At 47.6% G+C, this 19,742-nt stretch overlaps 1 protein-coding gene across 1 annotated transcript in view; it reads right to left on the bottom strand.

Annotated features, from left to right (window-relative positions):
- Positions 1-1,203: 1,203 nt before the first annotated feature.
- KALRN (kalirin RhoGEF kinase) overlaps positions 1,204-19,742 on the bottom strand; it is a 1,195,491-nt gene continuing 1,176,952 nt past the window's right edge. The window contains exons 55-59 of the mRNA XM_029605245.1: positions 17,543-17,707; positions 15,487-15,565; positions 8,060-8,260; positions 7,067-7,205; positions 1,204-2,955 (exon numbers count right to left, since the gene is read on the bottom strand). Of these exons, the coding sequence (XP_029461105.1) occupies positions 2,410-2,955; positions 7,067-7,205; positions 8,060-8,260; positions 15,487-15,565; positions 17,543-17,707 (1,130 nt within the window). The 3' untranslated portion in view covers positions 1,204-2,409. The remainder of the gene's footprint in view (positions 2,956-7,066; positions 7,206-8,059; positions 8,261-15,486; positions 15,566-17,542; positions 17,708-19,742) is intronic.

Here is a 19,742-nt window from a genome sequence, read left to right as displayed (position 1 = left end):
TAGTATCTTTGGATTGATCGTGATGCAATCTCTTACATTATCCCAAAGTGAAATTCTTTTTATGTCCAAAATATGGTTATTTGTAAACACCAGAAATTCTTTCAAGTGAATGTAATGCAATCTCTTGCATTATCCCAAATACAAGTCCTTTATATCAAAAACATGGCTGTTTGTAAACACCAAAAGTCCTTAAAATATCTTTGAAAAGTGATGCCCCTGATGCAGCAATAAGGCAAAACTTTGGCCAGAGTCGGGCACTTGCATTATCTAATAAAATCTTTCCAAGGCATCGGTCTAGCTTTTGATTTCTTCATTACCAACGAATAAATATTGAAGTAAACTTTAGGTCAACCACAGCCGCCTTTTAATCTGGAGCAAGGAATGAGAGAAATCCAAATAAATCATTTTTTAAAAATTAGCTACCATTGATTTTCAGAGTTTTAGACAGAAGCAAAATGTGCACGTATTTACAAATTTGCAATGCAATAAAGCAGTTTGAAATAGGAAATCCTGTTCTGCAGCTAAAATGCCCAGATGAAGTGGTGGTTGGAGCACCTTGACCGGCATCTTGTCAGGTCAAGGTGCCTAGATTCCTTGACCTGGAACCCATCTCCTAGACTGGAACCCTGTCCCCTGAACCGCTCTATGGAATGGGTAAATCCATTTTATGCACGGGAAGAGACCTTTTATTGGGTTTGAGCAGGGGCCAGTGGTCACTTTCATGAGGAGCTCAAGCGGCCCCTGGAATTTGGTCCTAGTACTCGGCTATTTAACTGTGTTGCTATACCTGGAGAGTGCGCTCCGTGATACTCAGTGTAAACTGAAGAATCGGATGCTTGGGTTTGTGTGTGAAGATTGAAAGTACTGGAACAGAACCTGTTTGTGACTACCTGGATTTGATGATCTTGAAACTGGACTGAACTGCCTAAGACTAGAACTAAAGATTCCCAAGACATTGGAGTTTCCATACCCTCAGGCTGGGAACCTGTGGCCCTGGCATTCAAATGCCTGGGTGCACGAAAGGTTAGAGCTTACATAGACTAATGCAATTTCTGAGAAGCCCGGGACCAAGCTAATGATCCCATTTTTAGACAAACGAACAGGTTAGAGCTTTTCCTAATACACGGGCTTGGTAAAATTATGCCATTCAGTGCATCCAAAATGCTTAAAAAAAAAAAAGAGAGAGAAAAATCAAGCTTGCCTATCTGTGCTGAGCCTAAACAGCATCTGGCAGAGAGAATGTGCAGGCCCCGATGAGCATAGCCCTCCATCACTACTGGCTAAAGGGCGCGCTGCGTAGATTTCAGGATCAGACGTAAAGGAGTCGGCCAGTGCCTGGATGTGAATAGTTTATGCTTGCGGCAATCTTAGGGCCAGATTCACGTAGGCCTATCTCCCATTCTGCCTCTATGGGGAAAAATGCTCAGTAAATGATCCCTTTTAAGTAGCACTCATGGTCAATCCTTGCATGACAGCTAGAGCCCATGCCAAAGTTACGTAACTGCAAAAGCTGTTGAGGTGAGCCTCCTTCACTCCATGCACTATCCTCCTGAAAACTGTAATTTTTCATTTGAAAGAAAGGTACGTTTCTTACATTCCAAGACCTTGAAGATCCTCTCCGATTTAAAGCTCTTTTATACTATAAGGCTGCACTGTAAACATTTCTTTACAACATACACCTCATTTAAAGTGGTAGTGCTTCCCAACAGACGTATCAAAACAAGTTGCTAAAATATTATCTCTCGCCCCTGCCCTCCCCCAAGTTATTTTCTCTACTAATAAAAATTGGGAATTTCAGAAGAAATTATTATTATTATTATTATAGGGTGTTTTTCTTTCCTCATCAACCCTGCTTGGGTCTGTGTCTCCTGTTCTTCCTTCTGTTTTAATGTCTGGTGCGTCAGCAGTATCGCTAGACCTCTCTCCTCGGCATGCAGAACGCGAGTTATGGCTGAAAAGCACTATCGATAGCCGTTATGTAAGCTAGAGCCTCTAGCATTATTCTTACAACGTTATCCCTTTCCTACTGGTTCTGAGGAACATGAGTTGAAAGGAAGGGCTGGGCAGCAGCCAGGTGGGAATAGCGCTCCTTCGAAAATATGTCAGGAACTTAGGAGAGGGCATCTAACACTGCCACTTTTAACAGACGGATTTCTGTATAGACAAGAATTGCTCCAGAGCAAAAGTGTAGTTAGAGCCAAGTCTCTGAAACCTCCCAGATTCAGTGCGGCCGCCTACTGTACAAGAGTCAGATGCAGAATGAGCAACCCCATGGTGTGGACCCAAGGCTGGGGAAACCGCATACCACGAGGTACTTGCAACTGGGGGGTGTGTATGCATTATTCTGCCTGGCCCATCCCCCCTCCCTTTCCATACCCAGTTCAATCCTACAGGTCCTCGGTGCATTAATTAAGTCCCTAGGTTCATTCGACTCATGATGAAGCCCTTGATGTTTGGAACCGGATGCGCGTCATTCTGGTGTTTCCGCCGCTCAAGGAAAGACGCCAGGCGCGTGGTGTCCAGCGGGGTTTTGGAGTAGCTGCCGTTGTGAGGCTGGAGCCAGGGGTGCTGCAAACAGGTGGCCGCCGTCGGCCTCCGCCTGCAGTCTTCCTGCAGGATCACCGTGACGAAGTCCCTGGCAGCGTGGCTCACGCTGCAGAAGTACTCCTGAGGGAAGCTGAAATCCACCCCGCAGATGTTGATGCAGGTCTCCTCCCTGCTCTCGTCCAGGAACGGGGACACGCCGCTGAGCATCACGTACGTCAGGACCCCCATGCTCCAGATATCCGTGCTCAGGGACACGGGGGCGCCGTGGATCACCTCGGGAGCCGCAAACTCGGGGTTTCCCAGCAGCTGATGAACGTAATAGTGGCCGGTGATTTGCACGGCGTCCTCCAAATCTATTAGTTTGACACGAGGCACTGGGATCCGCAGGTCGATGAGGAGGTTTTCTGGCTGTTTGAGAAACAAAATAAAAACAGCAATAAGGCTTGTGTGGTGGCGTACACCTTTGAGAAACAATAATTTGTATTTATAAAATGATCCTATTTAGAAGAAAGCCAGAGTGCACATTTGAAGGGAATATTTGAGAAATGCATGCAGACATTCAGCAGAGCGGGAAAGAACTGGAACCCATGGCTACCTGCTAGTGAAAGCCTTCATAGTAGTGAGAAGGCATTGGACAACCAGAAGAGAGTAATGAAAGGAGGTAAAATGACACCCCCGAGATCACACAGACAACCAGTGGTAACTAAGATTTGGACTTGTATAATAGAAAGTTTCCTGATTTGTATGCTTCAGGGTTTGTTTGTTTTTTCCCCATTTGCGTCGACCCAAACAGTTTGACCCAGCTCTGGTTTTGCCCCGTTCCTTACATAGCTTCGTGGTTCTCATTTTCCTAAGAAACTCCAGGCCTGGCTCAGCCTGCACAGTTTGACCTGAGTGAGATGACCTCCCTCCATGCATGACTCCTACACGAGGCCAGAATGGAAGGTGAGGGACAGAATTAAGCAGAAAGCGGAGAAGCACTTTCAGTACCAAGTGCTGAGTTTATGACCGGAGAGGTTTAAAAAAAAAATACATTTCAGACTAGGCCAGTGGTGGACGCTTACAGGGAGAAGATATGGAGCCATGGCCTGCCTCCAGACAGAGGCCCATGATAAGATGGGTTCTGTTTCTCCAGTTCCTCCTCCTCTTTCTTTCCATATTTTGTCCCAAATGTACAAACTGCACAGTGATCTGGCCAAGCTCTGCAATCTGCTGAGGGCTTCTGATTCCATCTTTTAAAAAGTATCTTGTTCACTGGTTAGCACTGGAGACAGGATGCTGGGCTTGACGGGCCGTTGGTCTGAAGCGGCCTGGAACCTCTTACAAATCAAGGGAAGGCTTTTGTAACGGCCTGCGTAGATTCTGCATCCAGCACATATAGGAGTTACATCAGTTTTCAAAGAGAGCTTACACGCCTAAGTTTGTTTTGAAAAAAAATATCCCCAACAGCACTGCCTGGCACACAGTTTACCCCTGCTATACGTTTTCTAGAAAATTTGCATGCATGCTTTTGAAAATGCAAAACAAGTGCGCACCTAAGTGCAGAGACCTCTCTGCAAAGCTGCCCTTGGGGAACGCCTGCACTCAGTCCAGGTAAATCTGTGAGCATGCAGGCCCCGTGTGCGCACGTGCACTCGCATATTGGGTAGAGCAGGCCATAGCAGTGGGTAAAGCAGTGTTTTGCCACAAAGGCGGTAGCCTTTAAAAATTACCCACTCTTTGAGCTAGGTCAGCTTCTTCAGTAAATAAAACAGAGGCAGTGAATGACAGCCTGGGCTGCACTTGCTCTTGTTAAGCACTGGTGATGAATGTCACAAATTACTCTACAAGAATGCAGAAATATCAATTTTTCCATATCTGAGGTTGCCGGCTCTACAAAAAACAGATACTGTAATGTTCCACTGTGGATTGCAGAGGAGCCTCTCTCTGCGGCACTTTTTTAAATTTAAAAAAAAAATTATATATTTATATTTTAGATTTATGAATCACATAACATCAGGATCCCTATACAATTTACAAGTCAAAATACAATTAATATGTAGTTTATTAAAACATGCCTTCAAACAACTTTATAAAAATGCATACTGCTGCTGGCGTCACACTTGCCTAATGAACGCTGTCAGCTGCACGCAGTGACTCACGGGAGGGCATGGTTAACTTGCTGGTATGAGAACGTCGTGGGGAGCCAAGGGCCCTTCAGTGCCGCTCAGCCTCGTGCTTCATGTCTCATGTGCAAGGAGGAAATGACTGTTCCCAAAAATCTCAAGGTGCATGAAATTTGGAGGCTTGTCAAACTGTTATGACACTGAGCCAGTCCAGATGCTTTTTTTTCTCTCCTCTCTCTACAAGAGGTATTGGGTTGACTATCACCCAATAGTCAGGGACTCGCACGCAGCTCGGGAATTTTCCAAAACCGCTGTGTGCAGTGGCTCAAAGCGGCCTAGAAATCTAGTGAAGTGCAAATAGGGCTGGGATCTGTGAAACATGGGAGTGAGGAAACTTGTCCTAACGTAGGGATGTTCTGTTGTTTCTTTTGTTTAATACATGGTAATTTTTTTTAGTGCGCGCTAATCGTTTTGCATGCACTAAAATCATTTCTGTGCAGTACATCGAATTGCTGCACATTTATTCATGTTAACCTGCAGTAAGTGAGTTTTTAACATGCTGTAAAATAATTTAGCGCGTACTAAGGTGAAATGGGAAAACGAGGAAAAAAATGAGTTTTTCAGCTGGCTTGCCCTAATTAAACAGATGGAGTCTCTAAAAGGAGAGTCTTATCAGGGGGCAGCAGCCTTCAAACCTTTTGAATTCATGTAGAACCCCCGCACCCAACCATCTGCAGCAAAGCCCTTGCAGAACTCATAATATGATCCCTCCTTGTTCCATCCCTTCATCAGCATTTTGCCAGCCCGTCCCAAAAACCTTGTCTTATTCTCATCAGTAACCAAGGTGTGGCGCTGGGATGCAGAAAGTGCTTAACAGCAGCTTTCATCGGCCGGGTCCCATTACAGACTATAAAGTCCACGTCTTATAAAGAACAATTTCATGGCAGCTAGTGTATGCAGAACTGACCCTGCTGCATCCAAGGGGTGGCCAGCTCGGGTCCTCGAGAGCCACCAACGGGCCAGGTTTGCAGGAAATCCACCGTGAATATGCATGAGACGGAGCTGCATGCGTCGCCTCCAATGTATGCAAATCTATCTTGTGCACATTCATGGTGGATATCCTGAAAACCTGGCCTGTTGGTGGCTCTCGAGGTGCAGAATTGCACCCCCCCCTCCCGGCTGTAATTCCATCGAATTGAAGAAAGGAACTTTCAAAATGGGAACCTGACTTGTGAAAGGTAGCAGGGCTATTATACCAGGAAAACCAGAATCATCCCGCCACAAGGACCTTGCACTAGGAAAGCAAGAGCTAATAATAAACTTAATCTAAGAATATTGTTGTTTGTTTTTTTTTTAATACAAGTTGCAACTGCTGGTCCACTGTGAACACTGGCACTGTGGGAGAAATATAAGTCCTTTTCTCTTAGTTAAACAGAGATTTTACTCTTTATCAGCACAACTTGGAACTCCTGCCAACAATTAGCTTATCTAATCCACATAAATCATTCAAAGACATCAGAGGGGGGGGGGGGGTGTCAAAATTCACAGCTGGCCGTTTTTAGAAACTTAGCTTGATATAACTGATCCGGGGAAGTTGCAAGGTATATTCTGTGGCACGGCTCAGCCACTGGATAGACGGCGTATGTATGTGTAAGTTATAACCGGCTAAGTTTAGACCTGCTCTATGCCTAAGACCAAATATCGGTGGTTAGCTACATAACTTGTACGGCTAACTCACTGCGCCCCGATCCATCCACTGCCCACGGTGGCTAACGATTTTACCGTATAAGTGACTTGTGCGGCTAAGCAGCGGTGGCTGAACCTATGCACATATTCAGCAGTCGCAACCTAACCGCCATGTGCTTATGCTGCCTTGAATATTGACCTCCAGCTTATTTTTTTCCATTGGATCCTAGCATGATGGTGTCACGGAGCAGGTGAAGCAGATCTTATCCGAATGAACATTACATTTACCAAGAAGGCGCATGGGCTCCTTTCTTTTAGAAAGGAAAAAATAAATAAATAAAAAGATTAAAGCTAATGCAGCCATCCTAGATTCCTCAACCTACAAAGGGTTAAAGAAGAGAATTTTTGTGAAATTACTTTTTTCCTTTCTTTTTCTGCACTGTTTTAGATCCTGGCCATCTCAGCACTTCTCCCTGGTTCCGGTACCGTAGGCCCTTAAACCAGTCCCTTTGAGCAACACCTGGTTCTCTCTCCTCAACACGACACCAAACTCAAAACCACGTCCCTTGTCCTCTTCACCATCCCTTGTTCTCGCCCACTTGTTTCTCGCAGAAACCAAGTCTGTGACTCAGACCCAGGCACTGCCACTGGGCAAGCCTAGTACAAATTATTTTTCAGCAATAAAACCCCCAAAAACGTTCTTCGGTCTCTTAATAAGATTGCCTCACCTTTATATCCAAATGAGCTACTCTACAGTTGTGCAGATACTGCAAGGCTTCCATCGTGTCTCTAATGTAGAAAGCTACTTTCTCCTCCATCAGTTCGTCGTGATTCATAAGGTAATCAAAGAGCCGTCCGTCATCCAACCTAAGCAAAAAAACAAAACAAAACAGAACGAAATGCCTCTTTCCATAATGTCAGTACAAACCCAAAGAACAGCCAATAAACGCTCCAATAATCTATGATTACCAAGTTAAAAGAAAACCAAAGTCATTCTAAAGTAATAGTTCATAAGGTTAGCAAATGTTTAAAAATGCAGCAGGTTAACATTCCTTCTCGCTACTCACGTGATGAAAAGAAATAGTTGAAGGAAAACACAACTGCACACTTATAGACACCCCCCCCCCTCCCACACACACACACACACACACACACACACACACACACACACTTCTTTTGTAAAGCAAATTACGTTGCTATTTTTTACTCTAGTAAAAGCTCTTCAGCAGTATTGGAATATAGTACAAATGGATTTTCATGGCCACTAAAATTATTTGTAAGCTATATTTCAAAATAGCCTTGCTGTCGAGATGTGCAAGGTTCTGTAAATAGGCAGGTAGAAAATGAGTTGGGGGAAAAAAATGGAAATCAGGAAAAAAAAGGAAATGAAAGCTGGTAGCTTAGTGCCAACTTTATGTGTGGTTTGGCTCAGAACCACGCATGGAATCATTCCAAAGCTTGGTCACCTGACACTGTTCCACCAATAAAAACCACCTGGGACCAAAACAAAAACGTGGCCAGCATGGAAGAATATGCAGACCTCGTAAAAATAATATTTTGATTCAAGCTTCCCACGTTTAGCAGAATCCCCGCGCCCCCCCCATTAATTCTCTCTGCTTTTAACTCTACCAACGGCGGGCGCGCTATAGTCAGGCAGCGCGCCGCCGTTAGCCCCTTCCCTTGTCAATTCGCCGACCCTGCAATCTGGCAGGCCCACTTACAGTTCTAAGATCAAGATGTAGGCGGTGGGAGACTCGTAGGTGTCGTGGATTGTGAGGTACTGCGGGTGCTGCAGGTGCTGCAGGAGGGCGGCCTCGTGCGCTGCCTGCTCTCTCTTCTTCATCTTTTTGCTGATGAATTTGACAGCTACGTCCTTCTTGGTGGCTTTCTGGATGCATTTCTTCACTATGGAGAAACGGCCTCTGGGGGAGGATGAAAGGAGCGGGTGGTCACAAGGAGAACGGAAGGATCTCTGCTTTTCCTCTTGGCTCTGACTGGGCCAACCACGCATTTTGATAACTGCAGCCCAGATTAATATATTATACGTACCGGTCCCTTCACCTTTAATTAGACGATGTAACTCTGTATTTGATCTCTGCCACACAGGGCAAGAAGCAAGGGCATTAATGAAGCAGCGAAAGTGTGAACCTGCTTACTACACTTTTTATAGGGTAGAAGCTAAAGAACCCAGTCCGGTTCAATAATGTGTTTAAAAGTAAAAATCCCCTCTTTTTTTTTCTTGTTTGTACATTAGTTAAATATTTCTTCTACTGACTCTCCTTTAGGTAATCATGATGCTTTGACATGTTTATATTAACTGTGAGGAGTGGGGAAGGTTTAAGTTGATATTGGAGTTATTGGGGAGAAAATGGAAAAAGGCGAAGTAGTATTGAAATGAATATTTGTATAAACATATACAAATCTCTGTGTGTGCAGTGGATTGCAGGATTCGCGGCAAAATGGTTCTACCACAAGGAGGTCGTGTCAAACCAATCTGATTGATTTTTTTATTTTTTGACTGGGTGACCGGAGAATCCGATCAAGGATGAGCGCTCGATGTGATTTATCTGGATTTCAGCAAAACTTTTGATACAGTCCCGCCATCGATGGCTCTTAAATAAAGTGAGCAGCCTGGGGAGTGGGTCCTAAGGTAGTGGAGTGGATTACAAATTGGTTGGCTCGACAGATGACAGTGTGCAGTGGTAAATGGAGCTACTCTGAGGAGAGACTGGTGATAAGTGGAGTGCCTCAAGGACTGGTTCCAGTGCTGATTCTGTTCAATAGCTTTATGAACGATATTGCGGAAGGGTTAGAAGTGTCAAACTTCCTCCCCTGCCGTTGAAGCTCTCTGCTTCAACGGCAGGGGAGGAAGTTTGACACTTCACGCATATCCAGCATAGCTCTCTGCTTCAACGGCAGGGGAGGAAGTTTGACACTTCACGCATATCCAGCATAGCTCTCTGCTTCAATGGCAGGGGAGGAAGTTTGACACTTCATGCATATCCAGCATAGCTCTCTGCTTCAACGGCAGGGGGGAATGAAGAAAGGTGGATCTATATTCAGGCAGCAATCAACAAGGACTGAATTACATAGTCTGGATAAACAGATAAGCATGGGTGTAGCTTGCTTATTGTGGTGGTTAATACCCCTAACTAATTAAGCTATTTTACTTAGATGCAGTTCCAACAATGCTCTCTACATTAATGGTGGGGGTGGAAGGGAAATAGCATAAAAAAGGTTACTAAGAGCCAAGAGAAACAAATAAGTATGTGAAAAAAAAAAGTGTGAAAGCTTGCTGGGCAGACTGGATGGGCCGTTTGGTCTTCTTCTGCCGTCATTTCTATTTTTCAATGTTTCTATGAATGAGAAGCGATTGAACAAACTTGAGAAGTTGGTTGAAAGTTTAGTTAACTGGGATTCATTGTGCAGAGTCATGATATGACACTCCAAGGGGGTAGACTCGGGAATAATCAGGCCAATACAGTAAGAGAGCGGGCGCTCCGTGTTGAGTGCCTGCTCTCCCGATGCACACCCAGCCACCTCTCCTGGGCATTCGATTCAGAATTTAAATGAGGTGGTGCGCTAATAAGGAGGTGCTAGGGACAATAGCATGTCCCTAGCGCCTCCTTATTAGCAGTAGAGGTGGCTGTCAGCGGGTCTGACAACCGACGCTGCATTTTACTGGCATATGTTTCCGAACCCACTGACAGCCATCGGTTAGGAAAATGGACACGATAAAATTGAACGTCCATTTTACTAACCGCTGACTAGTGGGCAGATTTTTTTTTTACACTTTTTTTTTTTTTTTAATTTTGGTTCCTCTGACTTAATATCGCTAGGATATTCCTCTGACTTAATATTGCTAGGATATTAAGTTGGAGGATGTACAGAAAAGCTTTTCTGTACACTTTTTCGGTTTGCTTAGAAATTAATGCCTGCCCTGTGCTTGGATCGAGTTGGAATGTTTGTTCTTTAACTTTTGTAAAACTGAAAAGACCTATGAATCAAAACATGAACTGACTGTTTGTGGAGTGATTTGGATTTTCCTAGCATGCTAATCTTTTCTGCCTTATCAAGCACTTGACACTTTATCAAGAATGAACTGGAGGAAGCACGACAGCAAGTCAGTCTTTGCTAATTGAAGAGAACATAAATAGACTACTTGTAGTTTGCACATTTAGGTTAGGCTAAAACATGAATATATCACAGCACAGATTTTGTAAAAACATGGTGTTAATGGAGTTTATGTTGCGCTGGCGGTGGACTCTTGGCCTGGTGCAGGATTGGTATGGCCCTCTGGTCGGACCCAGAGAGCAGCTGCCACCAGGAGGCGGAGCACGTCGAGGTGGAGCATGTCAAGGAAAGGAAGTATGTTTTCACCACTGGAAGTCCATGGTCCACCCAGGAGGAGCCCGTAAACCTCTTGCCAAACCGAAGTCAAATACCAGGAATCACTGCTAGCCAATCCGAAGTCACACACCATGAATCACCGCTAGCAGTTCCGAAGTCAGGAACCAGGAACACCAAGACAAAACAGGAACAAGGATCCAAAGCACAAGAACTCACCGAAGCAAGCAGACCTGACTAACCCAAAAGTTGCCAAGTCAAGGAATGAGCAGAGGAAGCCTCCTTTTATACTTCCTCTGCTCTGGATCATTAATTCTGGTGAGGAGGCACGGCCTCGCGCCTAAGATGGCGGCGGCCATCTTTAATTCTTGACCCGCGGGGGAAGCAACCCGACGCCGCGAAGAGGGAGCAGGGACGGCTCCCAGCCCGGCGGTCACTTCGGGGGCCCGCGCCACCATGCGGGAACAACGCACCAGACCTGCTCTCTTCCAGGTGCTTGCTGGGGCGGGTCGCCGCCGGGATCAGGTAGGGGGCGCGCCTGCAGAACACAACAGAAACGGTCTATTATGACCCAGATTACAGTATTTCCTTTGAAGGAGGCAGATCCATGATGAAGTCTGTGGAGAGACTAGACCAGGGCTCGGTGGGTGCAGGAAGTGGTTGAAGAAGCCCCCATGGGCGACCAGTCGGGGGTTTTTGCTGTGCACAAATCGGACAGGAGTCTATGTATTCTCGGGAGTCCTTTGTCATACCACGCCACCAATAGTGTCTTCAGAGCATCTTGAGAGTTCGGGCTGGGCCGGGGTGACCGGTCAGCTTGGAGTCATGAGCCCAATGAAGTACACGTTCACGGAGACAGCGGGGAACCACTGTCTTCCTGACTGGTACCGTGGTGGTGACTGCAATAGATATGCAGGCTGGATCAATAATGTGCCTGGGAGTCTCGGGTGTGTCTTCTGGCTCAATGGAGCGAGAGAGCGCGTCTGCACGGAGATTTTTTGCCGTTGGGAAATAGCAGAGCTTGAAGTTTTAGCACTCAAAGAATAGGGCCCAGCGGGCTTGTCTTGGGTTAAGTAACTGGGCCTCCTTTAGGTGTTCCAGATTTTTATGGTCGGTAAATTTTGTGAATTTGTGTTGCCCCCCTTCAAGCCAGAGACGTCATTCCTGCAGGGCAAGTTTCACTGCTAGGAGTTTGCGGTCCCGTATGGTATAATTTTGTTCTGTGGAGGAGAACTTATGTGAATAAAAGGAACATGGAACTAAGGTTCCCTTGGTGGAGTATTGGCTCAAGACCGCTCCTGCTCCAATAGCGAATGCATCGACTTCGACTATGAAAAGGCAGTTAGGATCTGGGTGTCGTAAACAAGGGCCAGTACAGAAGGCCTCTTTCAAGGTATGGAACGCTGATTGGGCCTTGGGGCTCCACACCTGAAGGTCACATCCCTTTCTCGTCATAGCGGTGAGTGGAGTGGCCAGTGTGGAGTAACTGGCGATGATGTTTCGATAGTAATTTGTGAAACCAAGGAATCTTTGTAGGGCTTGGAGACCCACTGGTTGAGGCCAATCTTGAATACCCTGGAGTTGTCGGGGTCCATGGTGAACCCACGGTTGGAGATGATGTAGCCTAGGAATGGGAGACTGGGTTGCTCAAAAATGCATTTCTCCAATTTAGCATAGAGATGTTGGTTTCTGAGGCGCTGGAGGACTGTTTGAACATGGGAACGATGTGACTTCAGATCTTTGGAGAAGATTAATATATCGTCCAGATACACTACGACGAATGAATACAAAAGGTCCCGGAAAATCGTGTTCATTAGCCACTGGAAGACTGCAGGGGCATTGCAGAGCCCAAAGGGCATTGCTATGTACTCGTAGTGACCGTCTCTTGTATTGAAGGCGATTTTCCAGATGTCTTCTGGTTTAATCCGTACTAGGTTATATGTCCCCCATAGATCTAGTTTAGTAATCTATCCATGGTCTTAGACTGCCATCCTTCTTTACAAAGAAGAACTCGGCGCCTGCCGGGGAAGTAGAGGGTCTTATGAACCCTTTGGCCAAATTTTCCTTGATGTATGTTGACATCTTTCATTTCTGGGATTGAAAGAGGATAGGTTCTGCTCTTGGGAGGCATGGTTCCAGGTATGAGTTCTATGGGGCAGTTAAACTTCCGGAGTGGAGGCAGGATATCGGTGTTTTGTTTGGAGAACATGTCTTTGAATTCCAAGTATGGAGCAGGTAACCCGGAAAGGGTTGTAGAGCTTAGGACAGTCACGGATGGAGACACTTGCCGTAAACAGTGGGTTTGACATCGAGGACCCCACTGGGTGAGTTGCAGGGATTGCCAGTTGAAGTGGGGAGCATGTAACTGGAGCCTAGGAACTCCAGGCTATGGGGTGTGTTGATCATTTCAAAATCAGAAGGGAGATCTCCTCATCACGGAGGGTCCCAACAGTGAGGCGAATGGCCACAGTACGGTGAGTGATACGATCAGGGAGAGGTTCTCCTTGAATTGAGGCAATACATAGTGGTACCTCCAGTGGTTGGACTGGTATCTGAAGGAGTGTGACGATCTCTTCCATAATGAAATTTCTACTCGCCCAAGTGATCTCGAGGGCGGTGGTGGCGAATGAACGTGACTCTCTATGGAGGGAGATAGGCAGCAACAGTTGAGGGCCAGAAACTGTAGCTCCCAAGCTTGAGACCCCTCCAGGCTCAGGCTTTGAAGTTTCTCAGACAAACAGGACAAGTCTGGAGAAGGTGTTTGGAACCACCGCAATACAAGCAGAGACCAGATTTTCTTCGTCGGAGAAGTTCCTCTGGAGTCAGGCAGCCGCGGTTGATCTGCATTGGCTCCTCGCAAGTGCGAGCCTTGACTGAAGTGGAGTAGGTGGTAGCCAGCGACCGCCTGTCGGCCTAGGTCCTCAAAGGTGCATCGGAAGACGGAGATTAACTGAGGGAGCTGGTGAAGGATTGCGTCAGAATGCTCCCAGAGCAGGGAAGCCCATGCCAGGGCCTTCCCCTCAAGACACGAGAGGATGAATGTGATTTTTGTTGCTTCATTGGGGAAAAACGAGGGTTGCAGTGAGAACTGCATATAACATTGATTTATGAAGCCTTGACTGAGGCGAGGATCCCCATTGAAATGGGGTGATGCTGGGAGGGCCAGCGTTGCCCGTGAGAGCAAGGTATGGGCAAGAGCCCCTGGGTTGGACATGGTAGATTCCTTCAATTGAGAATGCATCTTTTCCACGGAGGAAGCCAACACTTCCATGATCTGTTGTTGCTCTCGGACACGAGTGACCAGACCAGGGATGGCCTGCAAGGCAGGAGACTCCGCCGAGTCCATGGCCTTGGCAACCTGTTGGGCTGGAAGTGGATCCTTGGCCTGGTGCAAGATTGGTACGACCCTCTGGTCAGACCCAGAGAGCACCTGCCACCAGGAGGCGGAGCACATGAAGAGACAGAGGCTGGCTGGAGCTTCACCAATAACAGTCCGGGGTTTCCGCAGGTTGAGCCCTTGGGTACTTGAACCGCCTGGACTTAGGTGGGCCTCAGATGGTCTCCCGGAGAGGTAGCAGAGGGGTATGTCCACCAGGTGCAAGGGTGCGTGGCTGATGCTGAGAGGATGGACCAGACCTGAACTGGAAGCTCCGGAGACCTCAGGAAGGTAACAGTTCAGGAAGGTTCTCCGGGCGAGGCAGGCAGCGCCTGCGGGTCTCGTCTGGTGAAAGCCGCGGGTTGAATCCAAGCAGGTTGTTCTGGTAGTCACGGTAGGCCAGAAGAGAGTGTCCGAGTGAAGCGCAAGGGTCAAAGCCAGTGTATACATCCAGAAGTGGTCAGCCAAAGCAGGGTTTAATACCAAAGTCAATCCGAGTGTAGTCAAGGCAAGTGAGGGTCAGTTCCAGGCAGCAGACAAAGAGAGTGGTCAGTTCCAGGCAGCAGACGAAGAGAGTAGTCAGACAGGCTGAGGTCAGTACCAGAGATCAGTCCGAGAAGGTACTACCTGAGTAAGGACACAGGCAGGACGCAGGAACACTGAAGATGCTGGAACAAGGAGACATTGGAACAAGGATCAGATACAAGGAACAGGCAAACTAGTACATCAAGGTGTCGATCCGATTGCCGAGGCGAGGTCCTGGGGGCAGGACCTCGCTTTATATAGGGCTTCTATGTGATGTCATCAATTCATGCCCGAGTTAGGTTTCCCGCGCTTGGCCCTTTAAATCTGAGGACATCAGCCGCGCGTGTGCCTAGGGATGGGGCCGAGGCGGGCTGAAGACGCGGAGCCCCGACGGAAGCTCCGCTGCAAGGCCTGCGGCGTGGAGGAAGCCGGAGAGGACCACGGTGAGCCTTGGGGACGCCGGGAGCTGGCAGCAGCGGCAAGACCGGCGCTCATAGAGGGCAGCGCAAGGTGAGCAGGCTCGGTCACAGCACCCACACGGCCGGGACGCGCAACAGTTTACACAGCAACAGCACCGAGCAGAGAATGATTTATCAATTATCACTTTAGCTTCAAATCAGAAATTGCCCTCCACAATGGATATTACTTTTATAATCTCTCAATCTATGTATATATATGTGTGTGTATCTATATATATAGGCAGTGAACAGAGAAGTCAAAGCATGGTTCGCAAGGACACAGTCCGGTGTTCCAGCCACTGAGTTGCATGGCCAGTCCTGTCAGATGGACTTTGTCATTTTTTTCTGCATCCATTTTTTAAACTTTTTTTTTTTACTGTGTTAAGCTGTAGAATTCCTCCCTGCCGCCCCGCCCAGCCCCTGCCAATATTGTTTACCTTACCTTCCGATTTCATGAAGTTCTGTGTAAGCAAAGTCAAAATTTTCTTTCCAAGAAATTGTGGAACCATCAGCAGTGTTGTCTTTAGGAAAAGAAATACTTTATATTAAACAATGCAGGTCACAAGCTGAAGACATTCAAATTGTGATTTACAAACTTAAACAAGCTTGCATACGCACAGAAGAGGAGCACGGCGGTAGCTGTAATTTATAGTGCGTTAATAACAAGTGCAGCAGATGCAATTATCTTACAAAAGAAGGAATAATGACTGCTGGGCTTATTAAATCGTCTAACACTAAGGCACAGTTGTCACAGCAGACCCTGATATATTTGCAGTTAACATTTTGCTGCTGCATTAAGACGTGCAGGCAGGGGGAGGCAGGAAGAAGACTTCGTATTATACAGCTGTTGTAGGAGTGGGTAGCATCAGATCACAGACCTTTATCTTGGCTGATCTATGAACCAGGACAAGTCTAATAAGTCAGTTCTTCCCTCCCCCTTCCTGCATGGTGTCATATTTTCCCAAGCATTCTTTATTTCAGAATAAATCCCGTCACTGAAAGAAAGGTGGGCCTGCTGATTCAGAACATTGGCCAACAGAGGTACCTGGCTAGTAGGTGTCTTAGTGGTGTGTGAAATGATGAGCCGTAGGCAGACACTGTGTCCGTGGAGAACAGAGGTCTAGGACCCAATGGCACAACACCGGGCAGGGATGGCAAACAGATCTAGTTTTCAGATCATCTAAACTAACCCTGGGCTTGGATCGCGTTATCTTATTTATTTATTTATTTATTTATTTTAGCCTGCATGCAAGGATATCTTATTATTGCAAGTCCTTGGTCTCGGTGCTTGATGAGTGGAGTTTGCAGTCCCTGCCTCAGGGGCTCCATGTTTCACCCAAGGTGGGAGTGACCAGGCCTTGAGAACTCACACTCAGTGATGAATTTAGGATTTTGGCACCCCCAGGCACTGTTGGTGCTGTCGCCCCTTTCTCCTCACCCCACCCAAGGTTGAACAATACGGAGCAGAAGGTCTAAGGAACAGTCCCCTAGTTCCCTGTGGCAAAAATTATAACATTCTGAAGCCAATTAGCAAGCATTTCCATCTTTTATATTCCATTATAAAAAGAGTCTTACACTATAATTATTAGTAATGTTCATTTTTTGCTATTGGGTGAAAAGTGATCTCAAGTATCAGTACAGAGAGAAGACCTCGAGGATGGGGAGAGGAAGGGAAGGCGGTTCAGAAATGAGGGTGAGGAGGAAGAGGGAGGGGTGTGAGAAGGAAAGAGGTCTCGGGATGGGAGACGGAGGACGGGAAAGATTAGGAATCTGGGATGGGGAAGAGGAGGGAGGGAGAGAGAGGTTCTTGGAATGAGGAAGGAGAGAAGGCAGAGGTAGGAAGGAAAGAAGTGAGTTCCGGGATCTGGGGGAAAAGATTTGAATGGCAGTGGGTGGAGAGGGGAGGAGGAAGGTGTCCCTGCAATGCTCTGGTCCTGGTCCCTCCTTGCGTCCCCTCTTTAAGCCTGGTCATCCCCCCCTGCCTCTCTTTGCACCCTCCACTGATCTCTAATCATCCCCTCCTAATCTCCCTAAAACAACCCCCACTTTGCTCTGTCTGCTGCAGGCCTTCCTGTTCCCTGCTCGCTGCCTGGAGGGGCGAGGCCGGATCAGGAAGCAGAGGGCTGTTCTCTGCTGAGTGAGATTCAGCACAACCGAAAGGCAGCGAATCTCCAGCCAACCTGCTGCCCTAGGGCCCAGGCCTGGTGTGCCTATTGAGAAATCCAGGCCTGCTCGCGTACAAGTCAGGTCTTCAGGTCCCTATGAATATTCGTGCCGTTCATGTTGTGTAAGTGAATATGATTAAAATCTAGTTAGCTTGCATGTTCTGGCTACCTGAAAAGCCAGGCCCGTTTGACTCTTGAAGACTGCAGTTCACCCTCAGAGGTTTATTCTTGCACTGGTTTGTACGGTATTTGGATCTTCCGTTTTAGAAGTGAATCACGTTTGTGGTCTGATCTTTACATAGGGGATGGCACGTTTATTAGCTTGGTGCTCACCGTTTTCCGGGAGCTGTGCAAATTCGGATGGCTCACTAGGCAAGCTGATCCCCCAAGGGTTGCTGGCACTGACACGGAACTGGTACTGGCAGCCTGGACACAGGTCTTCAATCACGAGGTAGGTGTCCAGGGTAGAGGCTACCGACTGCTGCCACACTGGAGATCCTGGGGTACAAAGGAAACGCAGATCAGCTGCTGGGAAGCAGGCGACTTCAGATCCTCACTACAAATCAGAAAAGTTAATCGGCAGTGCTGTTCAGGTCTCCTGTGGATACGGGCCTGTCGTGAAGGTGATGCTGGGGGTGGGGGAAGGGTGGGAGGTGGGGACTCAGACTCTCTGGCAGATACAGCTTTGTGTAAAAATAATAAAAGCCCCCGCCCTCACAGCTGGTTGAGTCACTAACTTCAATTTCAGATCTGGTCACAGCCTTTTAAAGTGCTGATTTCTTTGGATTCATTTGAGAGCTACACATTTTTGCTTCTAGAAATGTAAATTATTTTTATGGTAACTGTTTCAACTAAAATAATAGATGACTGCAAAATAAATAAATAAATAAATAAATAAATAAATAAAGACCTAATTGGCCCATCCAACCTGCCCAGTGATTTCTGTCCACCCTACAAAGAAATATCCTGGCTGTAAAAGCTTGACGGCTTGTAGGACATCGTTGCTTAATGGAGTCAATCTTTGTTGTCTCCTATACAGATTCTCAACCATCCTGGGCAGATGAGCATACAAGATCCCACACTTCATCCAAAACCCATTTTTCCGCTCTCACCCACATCTTACTACCAAGCTTTGTAATAATCTAAACTGTTATGCTCCTGCCCGCAAGAAGCATGGGCAGACTCTTACCTCTCACAGCCACAGCCAGCCGGGCTGCTGACTCTGCTTGCTTCCTCCCTGAATCAGCTGGGGCTGTCCCCGCAGCTCTTGCCATGCGGTCTGCTTCTCTGCTACTGTTCCTGCCTTTCCCCGATGTGCTGCTGCAATCCCGGGACCTTTAGCCAGCAGCGAGACCGTCTCTCCCAGTGCCTGCTTCAAGCCCGGGTCCTTGCCTGGCTGGGAAGCCGTCCCTGCCAGTGCCTGCACTCTTACCTCTGCTCCTGGGGCTGTCTTCACGGCATGGAGCCGTTCCTGCAGTCAGCCCTTCCCCCGCTTCCTCTGCAGCCAGCACTTCTCTCTGCCGGTGCCTGCAGCTAGCCTTACCTTCTCTGTTTCTGTCCATGCAGCTGGGAGCTGCTCCACTGAACTGCCTTCACCCAGCTCCAGTCCAGGGCTGCTCCGCGGCTTCCTTGGGCCCTCCACGTGGCTGAGGACACCACCAGCTTCCAGCTCTTCTCTCCAGCCTCCTAGGGCGCGAGCGCGCTCCTCTCTGCTTCTCTTCAAGGGCCAGCCAGGTGTGGCCCCCTGCTGACCCCTCCCTGGGCGTTGTCCACCTCAGCTCTACTAAAGGGCTCAGCTTTCACTGTGTCTTTGCCTTCGCAAGGAGTTGGTCACTCCTGAGATCCTTCGCTCCAGGAAGTCATCCGTGTTCCAGCACTTCTGCAAGGTCCTCTGTTTCATGTTCTCTGTTGGAGCTCCTCGTCCAGTCCTGATGTCTGCCTGTCGTTCCAGTCCCAAGGTCTGTCTCTTGATCCAGTCCTGATGTTCCTCTCCTGATGTTTCCAGCCTGATGATGCAAACCTTGTTCCTGTATTCGCCTGAAAGCTAAGTACCTCGTTCTTGAATCTCCTGTAAGCTAGCACCTTGTTCCTGCTTTGGTTAATGTCCTGGTGCCTCGCGGCAAGCCATGTCGTGGTCCGTGACCAGTCCCACGGGGCGGGGCTGAGTAGGGTGCTTCATGATGCAAGCCATGCACCTCGTTTCTAAGTCCGTGAGAAAGCCTTACCTTGTTCCTGAATCTTCTGAAAGCTAGCACTTCGTTCCTGTATCTTGAAAATGTCCTGGTGCCTTGCGGCAAGCCATGTCGTGGTCCGTGACCAGCCCCACGGGGCGGGGCTGTGTAGGGCGCTTCGTGATGCAAGCCATGCACCTCGTTTCTAAGTCCGTGAGAAAGCCTTACCTTGTTCCTGAATCTTCTGAAAGCCTGGTATCCTGCGGCAACCCCTGTCGTGGTCCATGACCAGCCCCACGGGAGGGCTGTGTAGGGCGCTTCATGTTGCCAGTCTCGTACCTCGCCCTTGAGTCTCCTGTATG

The sequence above is a fragment of the Rhinatrema bivittatum genome, chromosome 6 (genome assembly GCF_901001135.1).
Source record: "Rhinatrema bivittatum chromosome 6, aRhiBiv1.1, whole genome shotgun sequence".
Taxonomy (NCBI): domain Eukaryota; kingdom Metazoa; phylum Chordata; class Amphibia; order Gymnophiona; family Rhinatrematidae; genus Rhinatrema; species Rhinatrema bivittatum.
The sequence above is the reverse complement of the archived record's forward strand: the minus strand, read 5'-3'. Positions and strand labels throughout refer to the sequence as shown.